This window comes from Prosopis cineraria, unplaced genomic scaffold (assembly GCF_029017545.1).
Source record: "Prosopis cineraria cultivar Desert tree isolate PC_DT_omini unplaced genomic scaffold, ASM2901754v1 PC11, whole genome shotgun sequence".
NCBI lineage: Eukaryota > Viridiplantae > Streptophyta > Magnoliopsida > Fabales > Fabaceae > Prosopis > Prosopis cineraria.
The window spans coordinates 10,655,339-10,673,794 of record NW_026555342.1 but is presented as its reverse complement, the minus strand read 5'-3'; the positions used below and the strand labels follow the sequence as shown (position 1 = coordinate 10,673,794).

Below are 18,456 nucleotides of genomic sequence, written 5' to 3'. Positions count from 1 at the left end.
GGTTTAGAAATAAATTACAAATTATGAATATCAATTGCATGGTTATTATTATTCTCTGAAAATTCTCCCAATCAATGATTAAATTAAATTACACCATTAAAATTATGATCCTTAATTAAATCGAACACTGTTTCTCTCTTTAAAAAAAAATCTAAATATAATAGGAGAATAGTTTTTGAGGTATATTTTATAGAACAAAAAAATAATATTTCAGACATTTAGATAAGTGACTTGTAATTTCGATCATTTCAATATTCTCTCTCACGCCATATATTACGAGAACAACGATAATACGAAAGTAATCCCTCTGCTAATTATATGCAAATTATCATATCATTCTACTAAACTTTATATATTCATCAAGTCACCCTCAAAACTCGAGCCAACTTCGCGTGCAGCCTGTATTTTTCAACCAAAACAAAATTATAAAGATAAATTATTCATTATTTCAAGACAACTCGTGATCTAAAGCTGGAGGTTATTTTGTCTAGTTTTAGCGAAAATAAAAAGAAGCTGAAAGCAAATTATAAATGTTCATATTTAAGCAAATTAAAAAGTGAGAATGATGTAAAGTACTTATTAACAAGCGAAGAAGAAACAAAAAAGAAGGATAAGGAATAGCTTGAAATTCACTCATCACAAGACAAGCTAGACAAACAGATACTTGCTTTACTTGCAACGTCGTTAGCTTCCAAATCACACATGCTTTCCAGTCCGTCTCTCCTCAATTATTCTTTCTTTTCCCTTCTTTCTCATTAATTAATTAATTAATTAATCCTGCTCATCCCTTCATTTTTTTTTGTTTTAAATCAAAGCCCATAATTATACTCACATTCATCACCAATGGTCTGCTTCCTAACATTAATTATAGGTGTGATATTTCTTATTTTCTTTTCATTAATTATATATATGTACTCTTTCCCATTCTATATACAAGTCACATTCTATAAGGAATTAACAGTCTTTTCTATGTGTTATCACTAATTGGAATAATGCATTGTGATGTATATTTTTATGATATTGAGGACTCTATTGATTATGAATTCTTACTAAAAGCTGTTTATATTTTGGATAGGAAGGAATAAAAGTCATATTGTATAAGGAACTAATAGTCTTTTTTATGAGTCATCACTTCACATAAAAATGCTTACCATTAATCATTTTTTCTAATTTTACCTTTTCACAACTATTCACATAAAAATGTTTATCATTAATCATTTTTTCTAATTTTACCTTTTCACAACTATTTACGAACAGTGTAAAATGTTAAATTAAATGTGAGAGAAAAAATATCTTTAAAAACGTTATGTTTAATAAGGGCAAATTAATAATTTTTTTTATCTCGTCTCGATTATTTTTAGGTCTAGACAAAACTCATTTTAATATGATTGAAATGATATCAAAGAATTAATTGAAATGGATATAAGTTGAATATTCCTACAACACATGATACGCACCCACATCCAAAATGATAAACCGCTCCCATCATTCGCTTTTTTCTTTTATTTGGATGGCAATCATTAATTTGATGTTGATCTTACTTGGGTTTAGATGCTTTCCTGTAAGAATAAATCTCGTCTACGTGCCAACAATAATTAATGTCATGTATATCACTCCTGGCTCTCTGCATCTGGTTCTCTCAATCCATGCCATTCACATCTCTCTTCATGGCCAGCACCAATAATTATATGAGAAAATGACTTACAGGTACCCCATAAAGAAGACAATGATACATATGTTTATTGAATATAATTTGTAAACATACACACAACTCCTGATATCCTTGACTGCTAAGAACAGACAATTTAATTAAGATGGAAAATGCAGACTCTATGAATGAAAATGCCCATATTCCTTCCCCAACTCATGACAATTACAAACATTTCAAAATAGGTTATAAATACACAAATAATTGAGTTGGGGAACTAATATGGGCGTTTTCATTCTGTGTTTGTATCAGATGATTCGTGTACATGTTGACAAACAAGACAATAAGATCACAAGATCTTGAATCTTGAGAGTGGGCTTTCAAATCAATTTTGGTAGCACAAAAAAAAAAAAATGGCTTTAAGATTCAGCATCGTAAACTAACAGATGAAGCGTAATATTGGGGTGGATAGAAACTTCCTACCTGCAGAGAACATAAGCACTATCTCACCAATACTATTAAATAATAACAATCTCCATACATCCCCACAGCCCCCCTTTTATTTTCTTAAAATCATTTTTCTCCTCATTACCAAACATTTTTTCCCCTTAAGATTGATTCATGGATTTGAATTGTCGTCTATGCAAATTTTATTCACTCGATATTGAAGCATGGTCCAGGCACAGTTTCAAAAAGTTCGCAATGAATATGGGTAAAACTTTTTACTAAATTGTACATGTGAGTTTATGTGAGCCATGTGGTCTAATCAGAGTAAATATGATCACTCAAGTTTGCTAATCATGCCAAAATATTAGCACATTTGAGATGTACGAGATAAATAATAATATTATTAAAATCATCCTAATCTTATGAGAACTGTTTTTTAAATTTTGAATTTATGCCTGAACATGTCCTTGCAGGACTGGCATGTCCTAACACATTTATAAAACCTTTCGTTTTAAATAGAATTGTAATACCAGTTTTAAAATTGTCTAATTACACTATATATCTATTTTGTTCATTTATTTTTGAAAGTATCTCTCTTATTCCATAATTAAAATAATCAAATCAATATTTTCTTAAATTTTTAAAGTTTGAAAAATAACTAATGTTTGATTAAATTATACTACATACCACTCCTTAACTTTTAAGTTATATGCAGATGGCATTTTTTTATCCTTAAAACTTTAAAATGAACCTCCCTAAATTTTTATATTTATGAAAATGACTCTGTTACTATGAAGTTGTCAATCATTTTACTAAAAAAAATATAATATGATTGGGGGTTTATTTTTATTTGACTTAAATGTAAACATTTATTTATATATAACTCAATTTTTGAGAATTTTCATTTAAAAATGATGTGTCTATGGTAAGTAATACTACTACATAAGAATTCGTTAATAAAATAACAAAATAATTAATTGTGAGGAAATTTACACGAATTTAAAACTGAGAGGAATTCTTTATCATGTTTTAAAAACATTTGTGTTCGGTTTTAAATTTACAAATTTTGTATAATCTAGCCCTTAATTTGATCCTTAAATCAATGAATGTAGAACAGAAATATTATTAGTAGATTTAATATTATTCGAAAAAAAATATTAGTAGAAGTCGACGTTCAGGTTCCAATGTAGAGTGAGTAATGTGGGGGAAAAAATGTAGAGGGTCCATGAATCCAGCTGTCCAGTGTTTATTGAATCCTTCAAACAACGAGCAATTCTGCAATTGAGCGGAACTAGATCCTCTCCTCATCCTTTCTCTCCTTCTCTTCTCCTCATCCCCATCTCCACCTTTGACTAAAAAATAGGCGGCTCAGATTTAATTATTTTATAAAACAATAATCATAATATTATATTAAAAAATAAATAAATACTCCCTTTATACAAAGATGTAAGTTATTTTTAATCGAATCTCATCCCTCAATAAAATAGTTACTACTTTTCAACTAATACTATTTTTTTACATTTACTTCTATTAAACACCCTACAATAAATATAAAGTCATTATCAATAAAGGTACTTTTGAAAAAAAGTAATAATCATAACTTGAAAGATTAAAAATACCTTAAATTTGTGAACATTTAACTCTTCAAAAAATACTTTATATTTTTAAATGGAGAAAGTAATTTTAAATTGTTAAAATTTAATTTTCATAGTTTATAACTACAATAAAATAAATAAATTTTTTTTAATAAAAATATAATCTGAAAGTTCTGGGTTAAATTTTAATAGTTTAAATTTATTTTTATTTTTATATAATAATTATTTTAAAAAATAAATAAATTTGGACCATTTATTTTGTTGTTTGAGGGTGGACACGAGGATGAAGAGAAAAAAAGTAGCCAAAGGATGATGAGAGGATCCGGACCCCAATTGAGCAGTATTTTCTTTTCTTTTTTTATTTTTGGTAGTTTTTCTTTCCAATGGTTAACAAAAAAAAGCATCACCACGTGGCAGTGAGATCGAGTAATAAAAAAGAGATGGTGCGCCATCGGACGCCGCAGATTTGTCTGGAAGTGGCAAGGCCGAACCTTCCCTCTCTTTTGTTCTTCCCTATTTAATCTCTCCTCCTTGTTCCCTCTCTAACTCGCTCCTCCCTCCCTCTCTCTATCTATCGGGTGCGCAGGTTAAGCAGAAACAGGTGCGTAGCTTAACAATTGACGCATGATGGACCGCCGGTGCCTGTTCTCGCTTGCTTTCATCTGCATTGTCGTCGCCGGCGTCGGAGGCCAGTCTCCCTCTTCCTCTCCCACTTCGTCTCCTGCTCCTCCTGCTCCCACTGCTTCTCCGCCCACCGCCACCACTCCCCAAGCCGCTCCTCCCACGGTTCAGCAATCTCCTCCGCCTCAATCGTCCCCTCCTCCGGCTTCCTCTCCTCCCCCTGCCACCCCTCCCCCTGTAAGCTCTCCACCTCCTGCATCCCTTCCTCCAGCCTCTCCACCGCCTGCATCCCCTCCTCCGGCCACTCCACCACCGGCATCCCCTCCTCCCGCTTCTCCTCCACCCGCTACCCCGCCCCCGGCTTCTCCTCCACCCGCCACTCCTCCCCCGGCCACTCCCCCTCCGGCAACTCCTCCTCCGGCCACACCCCCACCAGCTGTCCCACCTCCAGCCATTACCCCGGCGCCTCTTTCATCTCCTCCGGCGACCTCTCCGGCTCTGTCCCCTTCGAAACTGAAGAGCAAAGCTCCGTCTCCTGCATTGGCACCCAGCCCACCGTTGCCGCCAGCGGAGGCACCCGGTCCTAGCCTCGCCAACATTTCTCCCAGTGGCAGCAGCGATGTAGTAAGTTCACAAACTCTTCTACTAACTGTCCTTGTATTGCTTTCTGTCTCTCGTTTTGCGACATAAACGACGCCGTTTGGTCAATAAATCTATAGGTAATGCGCCGTTAGATTAAGAAGAGAGGCAGGAACGTGGAGGAGTGTTGGAGAGAGCGTCTTCTGTTTTTTGGTCTGGTTTTTAAGGCACGACCGTACGAGTCTTTTTAGACAGGATGCTAAATTTAATAAAAGAAAAGAAAATGTTTCTGTCTGGGCAATAAGCCAATTGAGGGGTTTGAAAGAGAAATATTGGGCATTTATTTGCTGCAGTGTGCTTCTCAACCTGTTTGAATAGTTAAATAAAATATTTTAATCATGATTTTATTTTAATCTTGACGTTTAACTTTTAAATCAGTATTTAGTTCAATGATTTAATTCGATTTTCAATACTTGATTTTTTGCCTTTATTCTATAAATGCTTGGGGAAAATTTAGACACTAACAAGTAACAACCAAAGGACGGAATCAACCGAAGTTCTTTTTTTAACTTGGAAGCATATCTAAATGAGTTATTATGGGTAATTTAGATACAACCGTGAAGTAGTTATAGTATGGTACATGATCTTTGAAAATGAAAATAATGTCATTTTTATTTTTTTTAATTTTATCTTAAAAAAATTACATGCTACATAGCACTTGGCAGTTGCAAAATTAGATTGGTTACTTGCAAAAATGCGTTATTTGATCCCAGATCCAAATCTCAAATTCGCTTCACCATTCTCTCTCTTGCTTTCTCATAGATCCAAATCTGGGGATCCGGGATCATTAGGGTTGGTTCTTTTTTAATACATGGATTATTTGGAGATCTGCAAAATGTTACTTGATACGTTACACAACACAGATCTCTATGATTTTGATATGACTGCATTTTTTGGTAATTTAAAAGGTAATTGTCCTGTGCCTGCTTATATAAAAATGATACCATAATACTAATAGAAAAAAATAAATCTGGTGGGTGATGGGATTCATGTACTGGTACTATATCTATATGTTTCATAATCATTCTTTTAAACGCTCAATCCAAAACATGAGCTGAGCTGGTCACTGGTGAGTGGCTGGGTAGTTATGCTAAACTGGCAACTAATAACAGAGAACTTGATTTATTGAAAAATGCTAATCACTGATAATTAGTTTTTTGTATATGATTGTCTTGAATAGGTGGTCCATTCTGTATGATTGTTCATTGTCTTGAATACAAAGGAAATCTTTCTCTATTTTCAATAAATTAATATATTTGTACAACATTGACATCTTGATATGATTTAGAGATCACTTCTTCATTTTTGAAGTCTTTGCGCCAAAGATATAAAGACATGGCAATTTAAGGGAATACGCTAGCCTCATGATTTTTCTATTTTCATGTTAGCATCCCAAGTTCAAATAAAATGTTATGTTGTCACTTTTTTGTTACCTCGTTTATAAATAATAATATATGAGGAGGAGTGCCCCACAAAGTGTTTATGCCTTAAACAAGCTATAACGTTTTTGTGTGGCGTCCTGTTTTGTGCGCAACATCATCATTGAATGTCAAAGCTACTGTGAAATGATTGATCAGAAGGTCACAACAGACATAGGAGTATTCATTAAAACCAACACTTGATGTCTGTGAAAAACATTAAATAGGTGATGTGAGAATTAACGTTGTGCTGTTGCATTTTGCAGAGTGGAGCAGAGAAGTTGTGGTCCTTGCACAACATGATTCTGAGCCTGCTCTTCGGATGTGGCCTTTTCTCACTCATGTTCTAGAGGATTCTGTAGTATTCTGTGGAGTTTTCCTATTTGCATTGTATTATTGTTGTGTATATTTTGAGGCCTGAATCACATGGAGCTTTTGTGAGCCATATCTGGACCAGCAGCACAAATTATTATTGACTTGGCATTCTTTTGGAGGATCTTAAGGTCACACATCTTTCTTGTATCTCAGAGGATTTACTATTCTATATGTATGCTATTTTTCTCAGTTTATCTTTCTTTTTCAATCTTTTTCTGAAAACGCTATCCTGACTCCTGAGGCTATACGTTTGCATTTAAGTTTAAGGTCCTCGTAAACTAGTGGCTCGAACTCAATTAGCGTATGAAGGGCAATAGAAAATTATACTCATCAATGAAAATCATTCCTGTTAGAATGTTTTAAGTGCGAGTGGACATGAATTAATGTGAGTAAATTAAAGTGAAAAGTTTTATATCAGATAAAATAAAACTATTACATGTTAAAAGATAAATGATTCATAAACTAGAAAATGGAATTGGTTCTGATTGCTTTATTGAAGACAAACTACTGTTTTCACATCCAGATATGGGGTTTATAGATTTCTGTTGGCAGGTAAATTTCGATTATGGTTAGTTAGGTTGGGGGATTACACCATACATAGAGCTTCTGGTATTTTATAAATTATATGGTAAGAAAATTATTAGTTAATTTATCTTGTTTGGTCTACCCAAAAAATGAATTATCTCGTTCGGTATCTCTCTCACACACGCAGTTTTTTTATTGTTTTCCAATGTATATCCCATAGCCCACAAGAGAATGAGTTTCGATGCTCATTATACAAATGAGTACTAGGAGCTCATTACCTCTATATTATTCAGATCTAATCTAACTGGCTCATATGTATATTTTTTTATTTTAATTTTTTTAAATTATTTTAATAGGTGCAGAATCTACAATAAAGACAATATCTTCACTTTCAATTTTTCAAAAAAAAAAATAATTTTTTATTTAAAAAACTAGCTGAAAAGCTGTAAATTTAAACTGTTCAAATTATATTTAAATAATTTAAAGGTGATGAGCTCCTACTACTCATCTATACGACGAGCGTTGAAATTGGATCGAGCCGAGTAGCAGCAGGCATGAGACTAATCACTCTACAAATATGAGCATCATTTAAAAAATAATTCTTTCCAAAGCAATGCTCTCCAATACTTCACACACCGAGAGATATACATATACAGTGGGGGTGGCCAATGACTAACATGTATTCACTCGCTAAGGTCCACAGTTTTAGTTTGAAAAGGCTTCATGAGCTCCAAAACAAGATCTCCCAGGTGAGCAATTGGATAGTATAGCCCATTCAATGTCTTTGCTGATGGGAACTGAAAAACCCACTAATTTTATGGGGTTTTCCAGTTTCCGTCAACAAAGAAACTGAATAGGCTGTACTTGTCACATGCCCATTTTAAACCATGCTGAAGCAAAGAAGGCCCAAGTTGATATGCACCCCAAGTCTTAGACAGAGAGAGAAGTCCACTAATAAAAAGTTGATTCAATTCGCTAGGAATCAACTTAGACACAACCCACTAACATGTTTAAGAATTTTTTTTCTAGAAAAAAGTTTATGTGTGTTAAATCATAGATGCTGATTAGAATCATGACATGCCTCAAGATTTGAAAAACCATTTACAGAAATATCTATAGAATAGTTAAACAAATTGATTCAATTAGTTAAGAATCAACTTAAAGACAATTCACTAACATGTTTTGGATTTTTTTTTTGTTTTGTTTTGAGAAAAGCTCATGTGAGTTGAATCGCATAGGCTCACCAGTATCATGATGTGCTTTCAGATTCAAAATATTTACAGAAATATTTAGAAAATCTATTATTTAGCTATTAAAAAATATTTATGAGAGTAATACCGCATCCTTATCTAGTTTTCATGGCAAGAATCAATATGTAACAGCTCCAAAATTTGGAGGCTAATGAGCTGAAATGTTTTCTTTTCCCACGTTTCTATGCATTAATCCTGCCAAAACAAATCCTGGGTCTGTGATTTATATAGTTAAAACGAGCAAGTACTCATATTATCCTGAGATGGAAGTTCAGTTGTTATGTTTTCTGCAACACAATACAGTGTAGGTGACCACAAAAACACAATAGTGATAGATCTCTGAAGCACATGGAAGAAATTGGTGAATCTGAACAGCGAGGGTGAGAGCGAAAGATGAAGAAGAGAGTAGAAAGGTATGGTACTTACAGCAGTTTTGGCTGTGTCCTGTGTTGATCATTTTTATTTAATTCCATATGCATCCCCCACCCTCTCTGAAAGATTCAGATCTCTCCTATTTAATGTGTCTCCATTCCCTGTCTTCTGCTATTGAATTAAGTTCTACCTTCCTCTGCCGACACTTTCTCCATTCATTTTTTCTACTCTTCGATATTCTTTTGTCTTGTTCTTTTTAACATTTTTTTAGATCAACTTCACCACTTGAACGCGTCTCTTTGAAGTTCTCATCGTCCAGTTCTGCAGGATTTTGATATGACTTCTTGTCTCACTAATGGGATTCATTTAGTCAACTGCAACTCCCTCTCACTTTGGCTTCTACAGTTTCATGCTTCCAATCCACCACTCTAATGCTTCATTTATATTTTCTAAATTATAAGCTAGATTTAATGTTCTAATATTCAAACTTACTCATCCTTGACCAATAATAATTAATTCAATTGATAAGGATTTAACTTATAATTATAAGGTTATGAGTTCAAATATCATTGCTAATATAAAAATCTTATTAATGACTAATCTGTAAATACTTTTATAAATATTATTTAAGCCTAAAGGTGTGTTATAATTTTGGAGAGTCTTGAAACCCAATTCTTAAATGACCAAAAAAACTTACTGATGGTGGGCTTCACTTTTTTGCCAAGCTGATGGGAAAAATAATTGAACAGTAAGCAGAAATTGTGGGTTTAGCTATTGCTAGGAAGCTTCTTATTGGTAAGTCAACTTTGGAATCTACATACATCAATAAGTTTAAGGAGATGCCATCAAGCAAGTCAAACCAAGATTAGTCTGAACTAGGCACTATAACCTATGAATTTCATAATGTTTTTACTCGGAAGTCTTGTTCACATTGTGTATATGAAATAAAATATTATGGCTTAAAAAAAAAAAAAAACTGAGATGACTGTTGTGCGTAGCTAGAGCTTGGGGAAGCTCAGAACAGTACACCTAACCCATACCCTCCAACTTGTCTCCCTTCACTGCCATTTCTGGCTTCTGCTACTTGCATGTGCTTCAACTCATCTTCCTCTTAGGCCTATGAACCATTGGGGTTTGAGGATGACCACATATGAAAAACTACATTTTCAAACTTTAACGGATTTTCAATTCGATCCTCAATTCTAGTAATATCTGTCAACAGCAGAAATAATATGACTTCTATAAACATGTTTATCATGGGAGGGAATCAAAGATCAGCCAGCCACATAATGGTTACTTTGTAGAAATATGTTTTAGGTGGCTTCACGCCTTAGGCTTAGCTTGGATAGAGGAAAAAGTAAGAAGAAAATAGAGAAGGAAGAAAACCGAGATTTTTTTTTTTTTAAAAAAAATACTTTTTTTTTTTTAAGTTTTCTCACATAGTTTTGCCCCCTAGTTTTCTCTCCATCCAAACCAAGGGTTAGATACTAAGATGTGGGATGAAGGTATATATAAAAGCAAAGGCCATATAAAAATATAAATCATGGAAGCCTTGGTTTCTAAACTATATTCCCTCCTTCCACTGTGTAGTTTATTGTAAATTATTTCAGTTTTTTTAAAAAAAAATAGTTAAAACTTTAGTCTTTTAAAAAGTGTACATCTTTCTAATTATACATTTATTAAATGTTTTAAATAAGTGATTTAATAATAACAATTGAAATTTTAATAAATAATTTTTAAAAAAATAATAAATGACGTAAGGGTATGGCTAAAAAATTATAAAAATTAACCCAAATAATATTTTTAGAAAATAACATTCATATTGACAAGAAGTATAATCAATTACAATGGAAGTTTCCCTTCCCATGCATGCTCACTAAACCCAACTCCAATCTTAAAGTCTCTTTGACTTCTAGCTAACCTCTTTCTTTCATTCCCATGCTATACGTATATATAAGCATATAATTCATATATATAAATATATAGAGAGAGACCCACACACAGATACGTACAAATATGCGTCGGCATCTGTAGGAGTTCCCATCAGAAATCCAGTTATGAGGTCAGTATACATAGGAGTGGTCATTTTCATTCAAAAAATTTTACTGGTTTGGAAATTTCGTTTTCTCAGTTATGGGATGGCTTCAGATGGGTTAGCTCCATGGACCAAGGACCACCCATACATAACTTGGTTGAAGAGTCCACATCACTAAATTGATTTCACATGCCATGCTCGGAATGAATAATAGCTTAAGCAGAAATGGTGATTGTGAGTTAGGTCGGGTGTTTAAGATCTTTAAGTATTAGATAAGTGTAATTAAGAGTAAACATCAAGGGTTAGGTCCGTTTCTTTAAGACGCTGATTGTGAGTTTGATTAATGTTGGCACCTTCTCTTCTGAAAACATCAAATGCAATCATACTATCTCCATGCCTTTTTCACTGATTGATGCTTACGAGCCCCACATTGAGAACTCCCATAAAGTGTAGCTTATAAGGCTCTCAAATTTAATAGAATAGTTTTTTTTTATATAAGCTCTCTCTGTGTGTTTATAACAGTGATAAAGTTAAAACTTGGAACTGGGGTGTAGAATAATTTAATAAGAAAATTAATATTTTTTAGAGCAATAATTTAATAATTAAAAATTATTATGTTAGGACTAAATTTGTAATAACATAAATAGATTTATAATAATTTTTATTTTAAAAAAATTATTGATAAGATTAATATGGTCTTTTATTATAAATATGCTCTTCATATTTTATTTTTAATTATTAAAATATTATATATCTAATAATTTTTTGAGTTTAAATATTTTTTATTTAGTTTAGAAGACATAAAATATCAAAAGCAGGGAATAATTATGAAATTTATATACTTTACTTGTATTTTTTTTCAAAATGGACCCCTTAATATAATGCGGTTCCATCACTAGCTCATAACATAAGCGTTAGAATTGTTAGAAATATTGACTCTTAAATAGAGTGGCATTATCATAAGTCTTGTATCGAGAAATTTTACAAGTGAAATTGAGTTTACAAAGTTTACAAGGTTGCTCATAACAGAGGCCGCCCTCATCCTTTTTGTGTATGTATGTGACGGTTCTGACATTGTTTTTCATCCCTAGGAGCTTTGAGCAAAATTGGATTAGAAAGTAATTACGAAATAACAATCACATTCATGCAGTAAATGTGTATAATGATGCAGAACTCAAATGATCTCAAGCAGCATGTGAAGGTTGGTACCTTCACCGAATAAACAAAAGTAAGAAATTTGTTACTGTTCGAAAGGATAAAAAAGAGAGACACTAACTAACCCGCAAAAGCAACAATAACAAGGCAATAAATAAATAAATGAAGCAGCAATACCAGGAGCACCACTAGTCCCGGCTCCCCGGGGCCGGGGGGGATTGGAACTCTAAATATCCGTTGTCGCGTTTACACACGCACGTCTTTCATTAAAAACGACAACCTCGGGAAAAAGTTAATATTCATCGCTAACTTGCCACTTTGTCCTCTACACGCCAACGCATTGCACCCACAACCACGCTTAATTTTCTTCCTGTGACCAGACTCCTAAACATTCAAATTCTTGGTGGAGACAAAATTTGCTCAAAATTTGGGATGAACTGATAGTTGATTATGACGACTTACAAAGATGACCAAAAAAGTATATACTTAAAATAATAGGAAAAACATTATTTTAAATCCCAACACTTTACTCAAATTTTATTTGATAGAATATTTAACATCTTCTAAATTCATCTGTTATATACTCCCTCCAATTCTATTTATAAGATACATTTTATAAGTAATTTTTGATTCAAAATACAAGATAATAATGTAATAACGAAATCACTTTTTTTATATTTTACACTTCCTTGATTAAAGCAAAAGTATTTAATACAATTATATTATTATTCAAAATCAAGAGTAAAAATAAAAGTATATTTTTTTAATAATATAAAAAAAACTATTCTCAATATGTATAAAATGATTGAATATGTCTTATAATAAAGATAATGATTAAATATGTCTTATAATAAAGATGGAAAGGAGTATCGTAGATCATCGTCTCTTGTACAAGGTATGCCCTTCTTAACGTAACTTCTAAGGAGAGGAATACAATTGTTTTACCTTCCCTTTGGAAAGGAGGGGGTAAAAATAAGAGATCATGTAACCAATAGTGTGTGTCTAGGAAGCATATCAATTCCCCAAATTCAATGGAAAGCCTAATACAAGAAATGTATCATGGGCATTCATTGGCGATTACATACCATCTTCAGAAGCACTGAATAAAAAGGGCAAAAATACAGCTGTAAACCATATCAGAAGAGCTCGATCCAGAAGTAAGACAGTAAATTGCCCGACCCAAAAACACCCGTTTTACCAATCAAAACCCAGAAACAATTCCTACAAATTAGCACATCCTTCAACACTGATCTGTTAGTGTCAGACCCCCTGAGGTCGGTGGAAGGTTCTTAAATACTACCACCACCAACACTAAACTAAGTCGCGAAGTTACACAAGTTTCTTGTCAATGCACCAACTTTTCATCGTGTATGGAAGCCAAAGTAAAAAACAATCCCTATTTTTTATTTTCCTAGGTGGATAAACAAAAGCTCCAACTACGTAAATGGATCCTGCAGAGAGTATAAAATTTCACTCGGGTCTGGTAGGAACAAGTGAATTTTGTTTTTGCTCTATTTACAGATTAAATAGAGGCACAGGTAGACTTCCACAAAGAACCAACTGAATCCCAACTCTAACCTCTATGAGTATCAGTAGCCAAGTACTAGTAACTGCTATGAACAATTGCATTGGTCGAGTCCTCAGCCAGAGTTAGAATTCCATCTACCATTCCGTACAATCAGTGCTGCCCTGGTGTGATTTTTCCAGTGCAGAAAGCTTAACTCGATGTACTGCCAGAGATTTCTTTCCTTTTTCATCCTGAGGAAGCTCACAAGTTTCACTGACTGAACCAGTTTTCAAATCAGCTGGGGGAATGAAACAATCAACTGAAAGGCCTGGAACATTGAATGCAGCTTCTTCGATGGTCCAGGCTTCTTCCATTCTTGTTTTGGTGTGGCTCATCGCCATCTCCCCAAACCTGAAAAGTGTTACTACAGAATGACCAGAGTGAGCAATCATAATCCCTTCCACAGGTCTATAATCATCAAGGAATGAATTTATTGTGGTTTCCCAGTAAACTGCTTCACCCCCGTTAGATTGGATGCGGGTCAGATGAGAATCTTCAATGTGAACAAGGAGTCCAGTCTTCTGGCTGAAGTAGCCAAATAAGACATGCCTGATGATCTCTGCAGGACCCTCACTCCGAGCTTTTAACGTTTGAGGATCAGCACAGAGCTTAAGGATGAAGCAATCATCACCATTGATTTTCTTCTCCCCGATGCATTTGGCAGCCGCAAACATGCTGGCAGTGGTTCTGGGGTCAAGACCCTAATTAAACAAATATGTACAGAATAAGAAATACACAGAGGAAAGGAGTTAACAGGAAGAGAAGCAACAGATGTACAGCAGTCGGAAAACTGAAAGTCAAAAGCCTAACCTGAAGTGCACGACGCAGTGGTCTCACTGGTCCCTTTGCTGTGTGAGCACCAAGCCACGGTGTGTGTCTCCAAACAAGCTTCCCGTTGCAACCTGCATGGACCTTGCTTCCCCCTACGGCAAGCTCTACATACCACATGTCAGGATTCATCTGCCAGAGCACAAACCCACCAGACTCGGCACATCTAGAGGCATTTCTATTTTTCACTACCCTTGTGGCAGTTTCAAATTCAGAAGCCACCATTCTCACTTTTCCCATAGCATATGCATTTTTTATAGAGTTTTGTAACTTCTGCCCACCAGAAGCTGCTGTGAACTGCTGCAGTATGTATTGTGCAGACGAGGTTTCCTGTAATGAAAGCAACTCGAGATCGTCATCATCCCTTATCAGCGAGATATGAAAGCAAAAAATTGCAATATTTCGTCCGCAGCAGCGGTCAAACTTGCACGCGCGTGATTCAGTTTTCCCACGATTAACCATTTCAGGTAAACACGAAAATAGCTCAAATAAAGGTACAAAATTGTAAGGTTTTATATACAATGAATAATACCTATGTAGAAAATATGACAATGCGTACACCAACAGCTAAGAACAAGCAATTTGTTGATTACTTGGACAGAAAGATTAATCATGTTCCAAAATTTCAAAACAGAACATGCAACGATGTCCAAAAATTCATGACAGCATGATCTTTACAGAATTGCTCTGCAGAAAACCATGAGCTTTAATTTTTGAAATTCATTCATTTCTTCAAAAAATGCCTAAATGAAATTGAGCACAAAACAACTCCATTAATCACTCAGAGTGAGAGAGAAAGAAGCAACTAACAATGGGAGTATCCTTAATGCTGAGGTGAGGCAACGGGTCAAACGAGCTAACATGAAGCGGAGCCAGGGGCGCACCCAACACCCCGAGCAGAAGCCTGAGATCAGACCTCTTGTAAGACGCTGACGTTACCGAAGGAGCTCGAGAAAACTGTCCCCTCATCCACTGGCCAAGACCCGAACCAACCCTCTTCGGATCCCCGTTTTGACATCCGTCCGGGTCGGGTCCCTCCATGAGCGGCGCTAAGGTCTCACCCAACACTCTCATGCTCCCGGATCTCGCGATCAACGCAGAATCAGGATTCACCAAAAAGTTATGACTGCTCTGCTTCTTCCTCCAAAGCAAGCCTGACATCGGCGACCCGGTTCGTCCGGGACTGTTGGCCCGAGAACGCGAAGGCGAGAGCCCACGAACTACCTCTTCTCTGAGAGCAGCGAAGAAACCCTGTTTCCTTTCCATGGAAAGAGAGAAGGAAACAAACAAATAAACAAACAAAACCCTAAAAGCTCCGAGAGCGCACTCACAGATTATTGTGAGCCGGGGAGGATGAATTTACGGAGTTTGGGGTGAAGAAGCTAAAGGGGATACGGAGCGGGAAATGGCGGGGAAGATAAAGAAAAGCAATTGTTCATAGAAAAAGGAGGAGGAGAAGCGAGAGATAATGAAGGAAAGCGATAGTGGGAAAATGGATGGGAAGAAGAAAACGTCTGAAGAGTGTGACTGTAGAGTTGAGTGGGAAAAGTGCGTGCGTGCGCAAACCTTGAGAAGCGAAGCCAGTGCGTGCGTTGTTGGGCTTACGGTTCCTATGGAGAAGAAAAAGCTCATGGGAAAGAGAAAGATACAGTCAAACCGTGCTGCTCTTGTTTTATTTAATTCGTCTGCTATTTCATATGTGCTTCACCCCCATATAAATATTATTTATTTCAATTCAATGCCTCTTAGCATTCATTCGCAGTTTCGCTGTTTATTAATGTATTGTTTCGGATTTTACGGTTTCATTCTTTTAGTTTAAGATCCACTGCTCGATCTTCTAGACTCTTTTTTTTTTTCTCCCATTTCACCTCCTTGTATAATTATCTTTTATTGAATGTCATCTAGTTATTAGTCTACCATTGTCAAACTCATTATAAATGAATTGTTTGACTTGATCACAATGAAATAGGTGATGATTGTTTAAGCATGGATCTTAGATTTGAGTTTGTGTAAGTATAAAGAAACAAAATCTTTAAAATAATTATTATCAACTAAGCATGATCAAATAGTCATATAAAAATTTTTTAACTCAATTTTTGTTCGTTGCCTAAGGTATCTTCACAACCAATCATAATGAGATTAATCTCTTAGATTGTCCTCTCCAAAATACTCCATCTGTCTTAAATTATATGTACTTTTAAAAAAGTTTTTCTATCTCAAAATATAAGATACTTTGAGTATATTAAGATTTCATTAAATGATCTAATTTCAACATTACCTTTTCTCTCTCTACAATTAATTTTCATTAATTCTCTTTTCATTATATTAAATGATAAATATTTTGAAAAGTTTATAACTTTATTTTGAAAAAATAAAGTTATTTAGGTGTATTTAATGTAGTTTATTAGTATATGAAATTTTAGCTAAAAGTATCTTATAATTTAAGATAGAGAAAATAATATTTTTTCATACACACCTTTAGAAATTGAACCTTAAAAATAATGCTTAAGGGGTATAGTTTGCTGACTTAACTTTTATTTATTTATAAGTTCAAACTATACCCAGTCCGTTTAAATCTCTCTCGCTCATCAATGCACCAATTAACAATTGTTTTTTCAATTCACTTTTAACCTAGGAAGAATTAATAACAGGTTATTAGGTTTATTTTAGATAAAGGGCGACTAGACAGGTAGAATGAGAACACAAGTTGTCGACATAAATTGATTATAGTGGGAGAGGCTAGGATAATTTTTAAGCAAGAGATTTCAAGTTAAGACTCGACTTAAATTTAAATTAATCAAAATTTAGTACCATAACTTTTGAAATATCGGTTGATTTGTTGAAAAATGAGAGAGAGAGAACAGAATATATAAAACTTAAATTGTTGAATTGAATGTATAACAAAATTAGAATATTGAAAAAAAAAAAAAGAAAAGAAAAGGCAAGTTAACAAATATAGATGGGGTATATGTAAATAGAATGTTGTGGTAATAAAAAATGAAACTCGACTAAAAGCAGATAAAGGGAGAGAGGGGGATTGGGCGATGAAAGTGAAGAAGTGATAAAGGAAGTGGGGACTGAGCAATTACTTGCATCAGAAAGGGAATGATTAGTGAAGTGAGAGGCCCACAGTCGTGAAAGCTGTGGTTCCTTATGGACAAAGGCATTTTCATTTCAATTTTCAATACCTTCCTCCTCCTCTTCTTATATTTAATATCCTTCACTTCACCTCCTCTTGTGTCTCTCATCTTTGCTTTTGGCTTTTCATAAAGCTTTCAGATATAACAAACCCTCTTTCCATCACGCTGCCTTCTTCTTGTTGGATATGATGCTTCACCTTTTCACTTTTCTCATCCCATCGACCCAGTTGCAAAAAAAGCGTAGAGCACAGGAAAGACCCCAACAATCTCAGCACCATTGCAATGGTAATGATCATGGTTTAGGAGAGTACACCTTGTACTTAATAATTCTTAACTGCCATCTCAAGGCTGTAAAAGTTTATAACAAGCTATCACATCAAGTGAAAAAAATATAATAATAATTAGCTTTCTCATAAATATACCAAAGCTTGTCGAAGTTGTTTATTCATTCAATATAAATTCACGTTAATTATTTCAAAATAATACACTAATTACCTATAAATTTAAAACTATTATATTCCTCATATTAACCATGAAACTTAAGGTCTGTTTAAAATTATTTTTATTTTATTATTTTAAAAACTGATATTTTGTATAACATATTTTAAAAACAAAAAATAATAAAAATGAGTATTTTTCTTATTTTCACTTATTTTTTAAAATAATAATTTCAAAACACTTAAAAGATGTTTTTATTTTTTATTCTTTATAATAATATTTTATTTGTTATTTTTGACAATATTTTTTTAAAAAATAAGTTATCAAATAAATTTTTTTATCCTTTTATTTTGGAGAATATAAAACTATTCTTAAAACATAAAATTAGTCATAGTGTAAGGGA

At 34.0% G+C, this 18,456-nt stretch overlaps 2 protein-coding genes across 2 annotated transcripts; one reads left to right on the top strand and one right to left on the bottom strand.

The window, feature by feature from the left end:
• Positions 1-4,222: 4,222 nt before the first annotated feature.
• On the top strand, positions 4,223-6,937 carry LOC129285182 (classical arabinogalactan protein 9-like). Its single transcript, XM_054920757.1, has 2 exons — positions 4,223-4,935; positions 6,635-6,937. The coding sequence occupies exons 1-2, from the start codon at positions 4,315-4,317 to the stop codon at positions 6,716-6,718; spliced, it is 705 nt and encodes a 234-aa protein (XP_054776732.1). The 5' UTR covers positions 4,223-4,314; the 3' UTR covers positions 6,719-6,937.
• A 6,142-nt stretch (positions 6,938-13,079) lies between these two features.
• Positions 13,080-16,171, bottom strand: LOC129285153 (uncharacterized). Its single transcript, XM_054920717.1, has 3 exons — positions 15,286-16,171; positions 14,458-14,805; positions 13,080-14,348 (listed from the first exon to the last, which is right to left on the bottom strand). The coding sequence occupies exons 1-3, from the start codon at positions 15,739-15,741 to the stop codon at positions 13,743-13,745; spliced, it is 1,410 nt and encodes a 469-aa protein (XP_054776692.1). The 5' UTR covers positions 15,742-16,171; the 3' UTR covers positions 13,080-13,742.
• Positions 16,172-18,456: the final 2,285 nt, after the last annotated feature.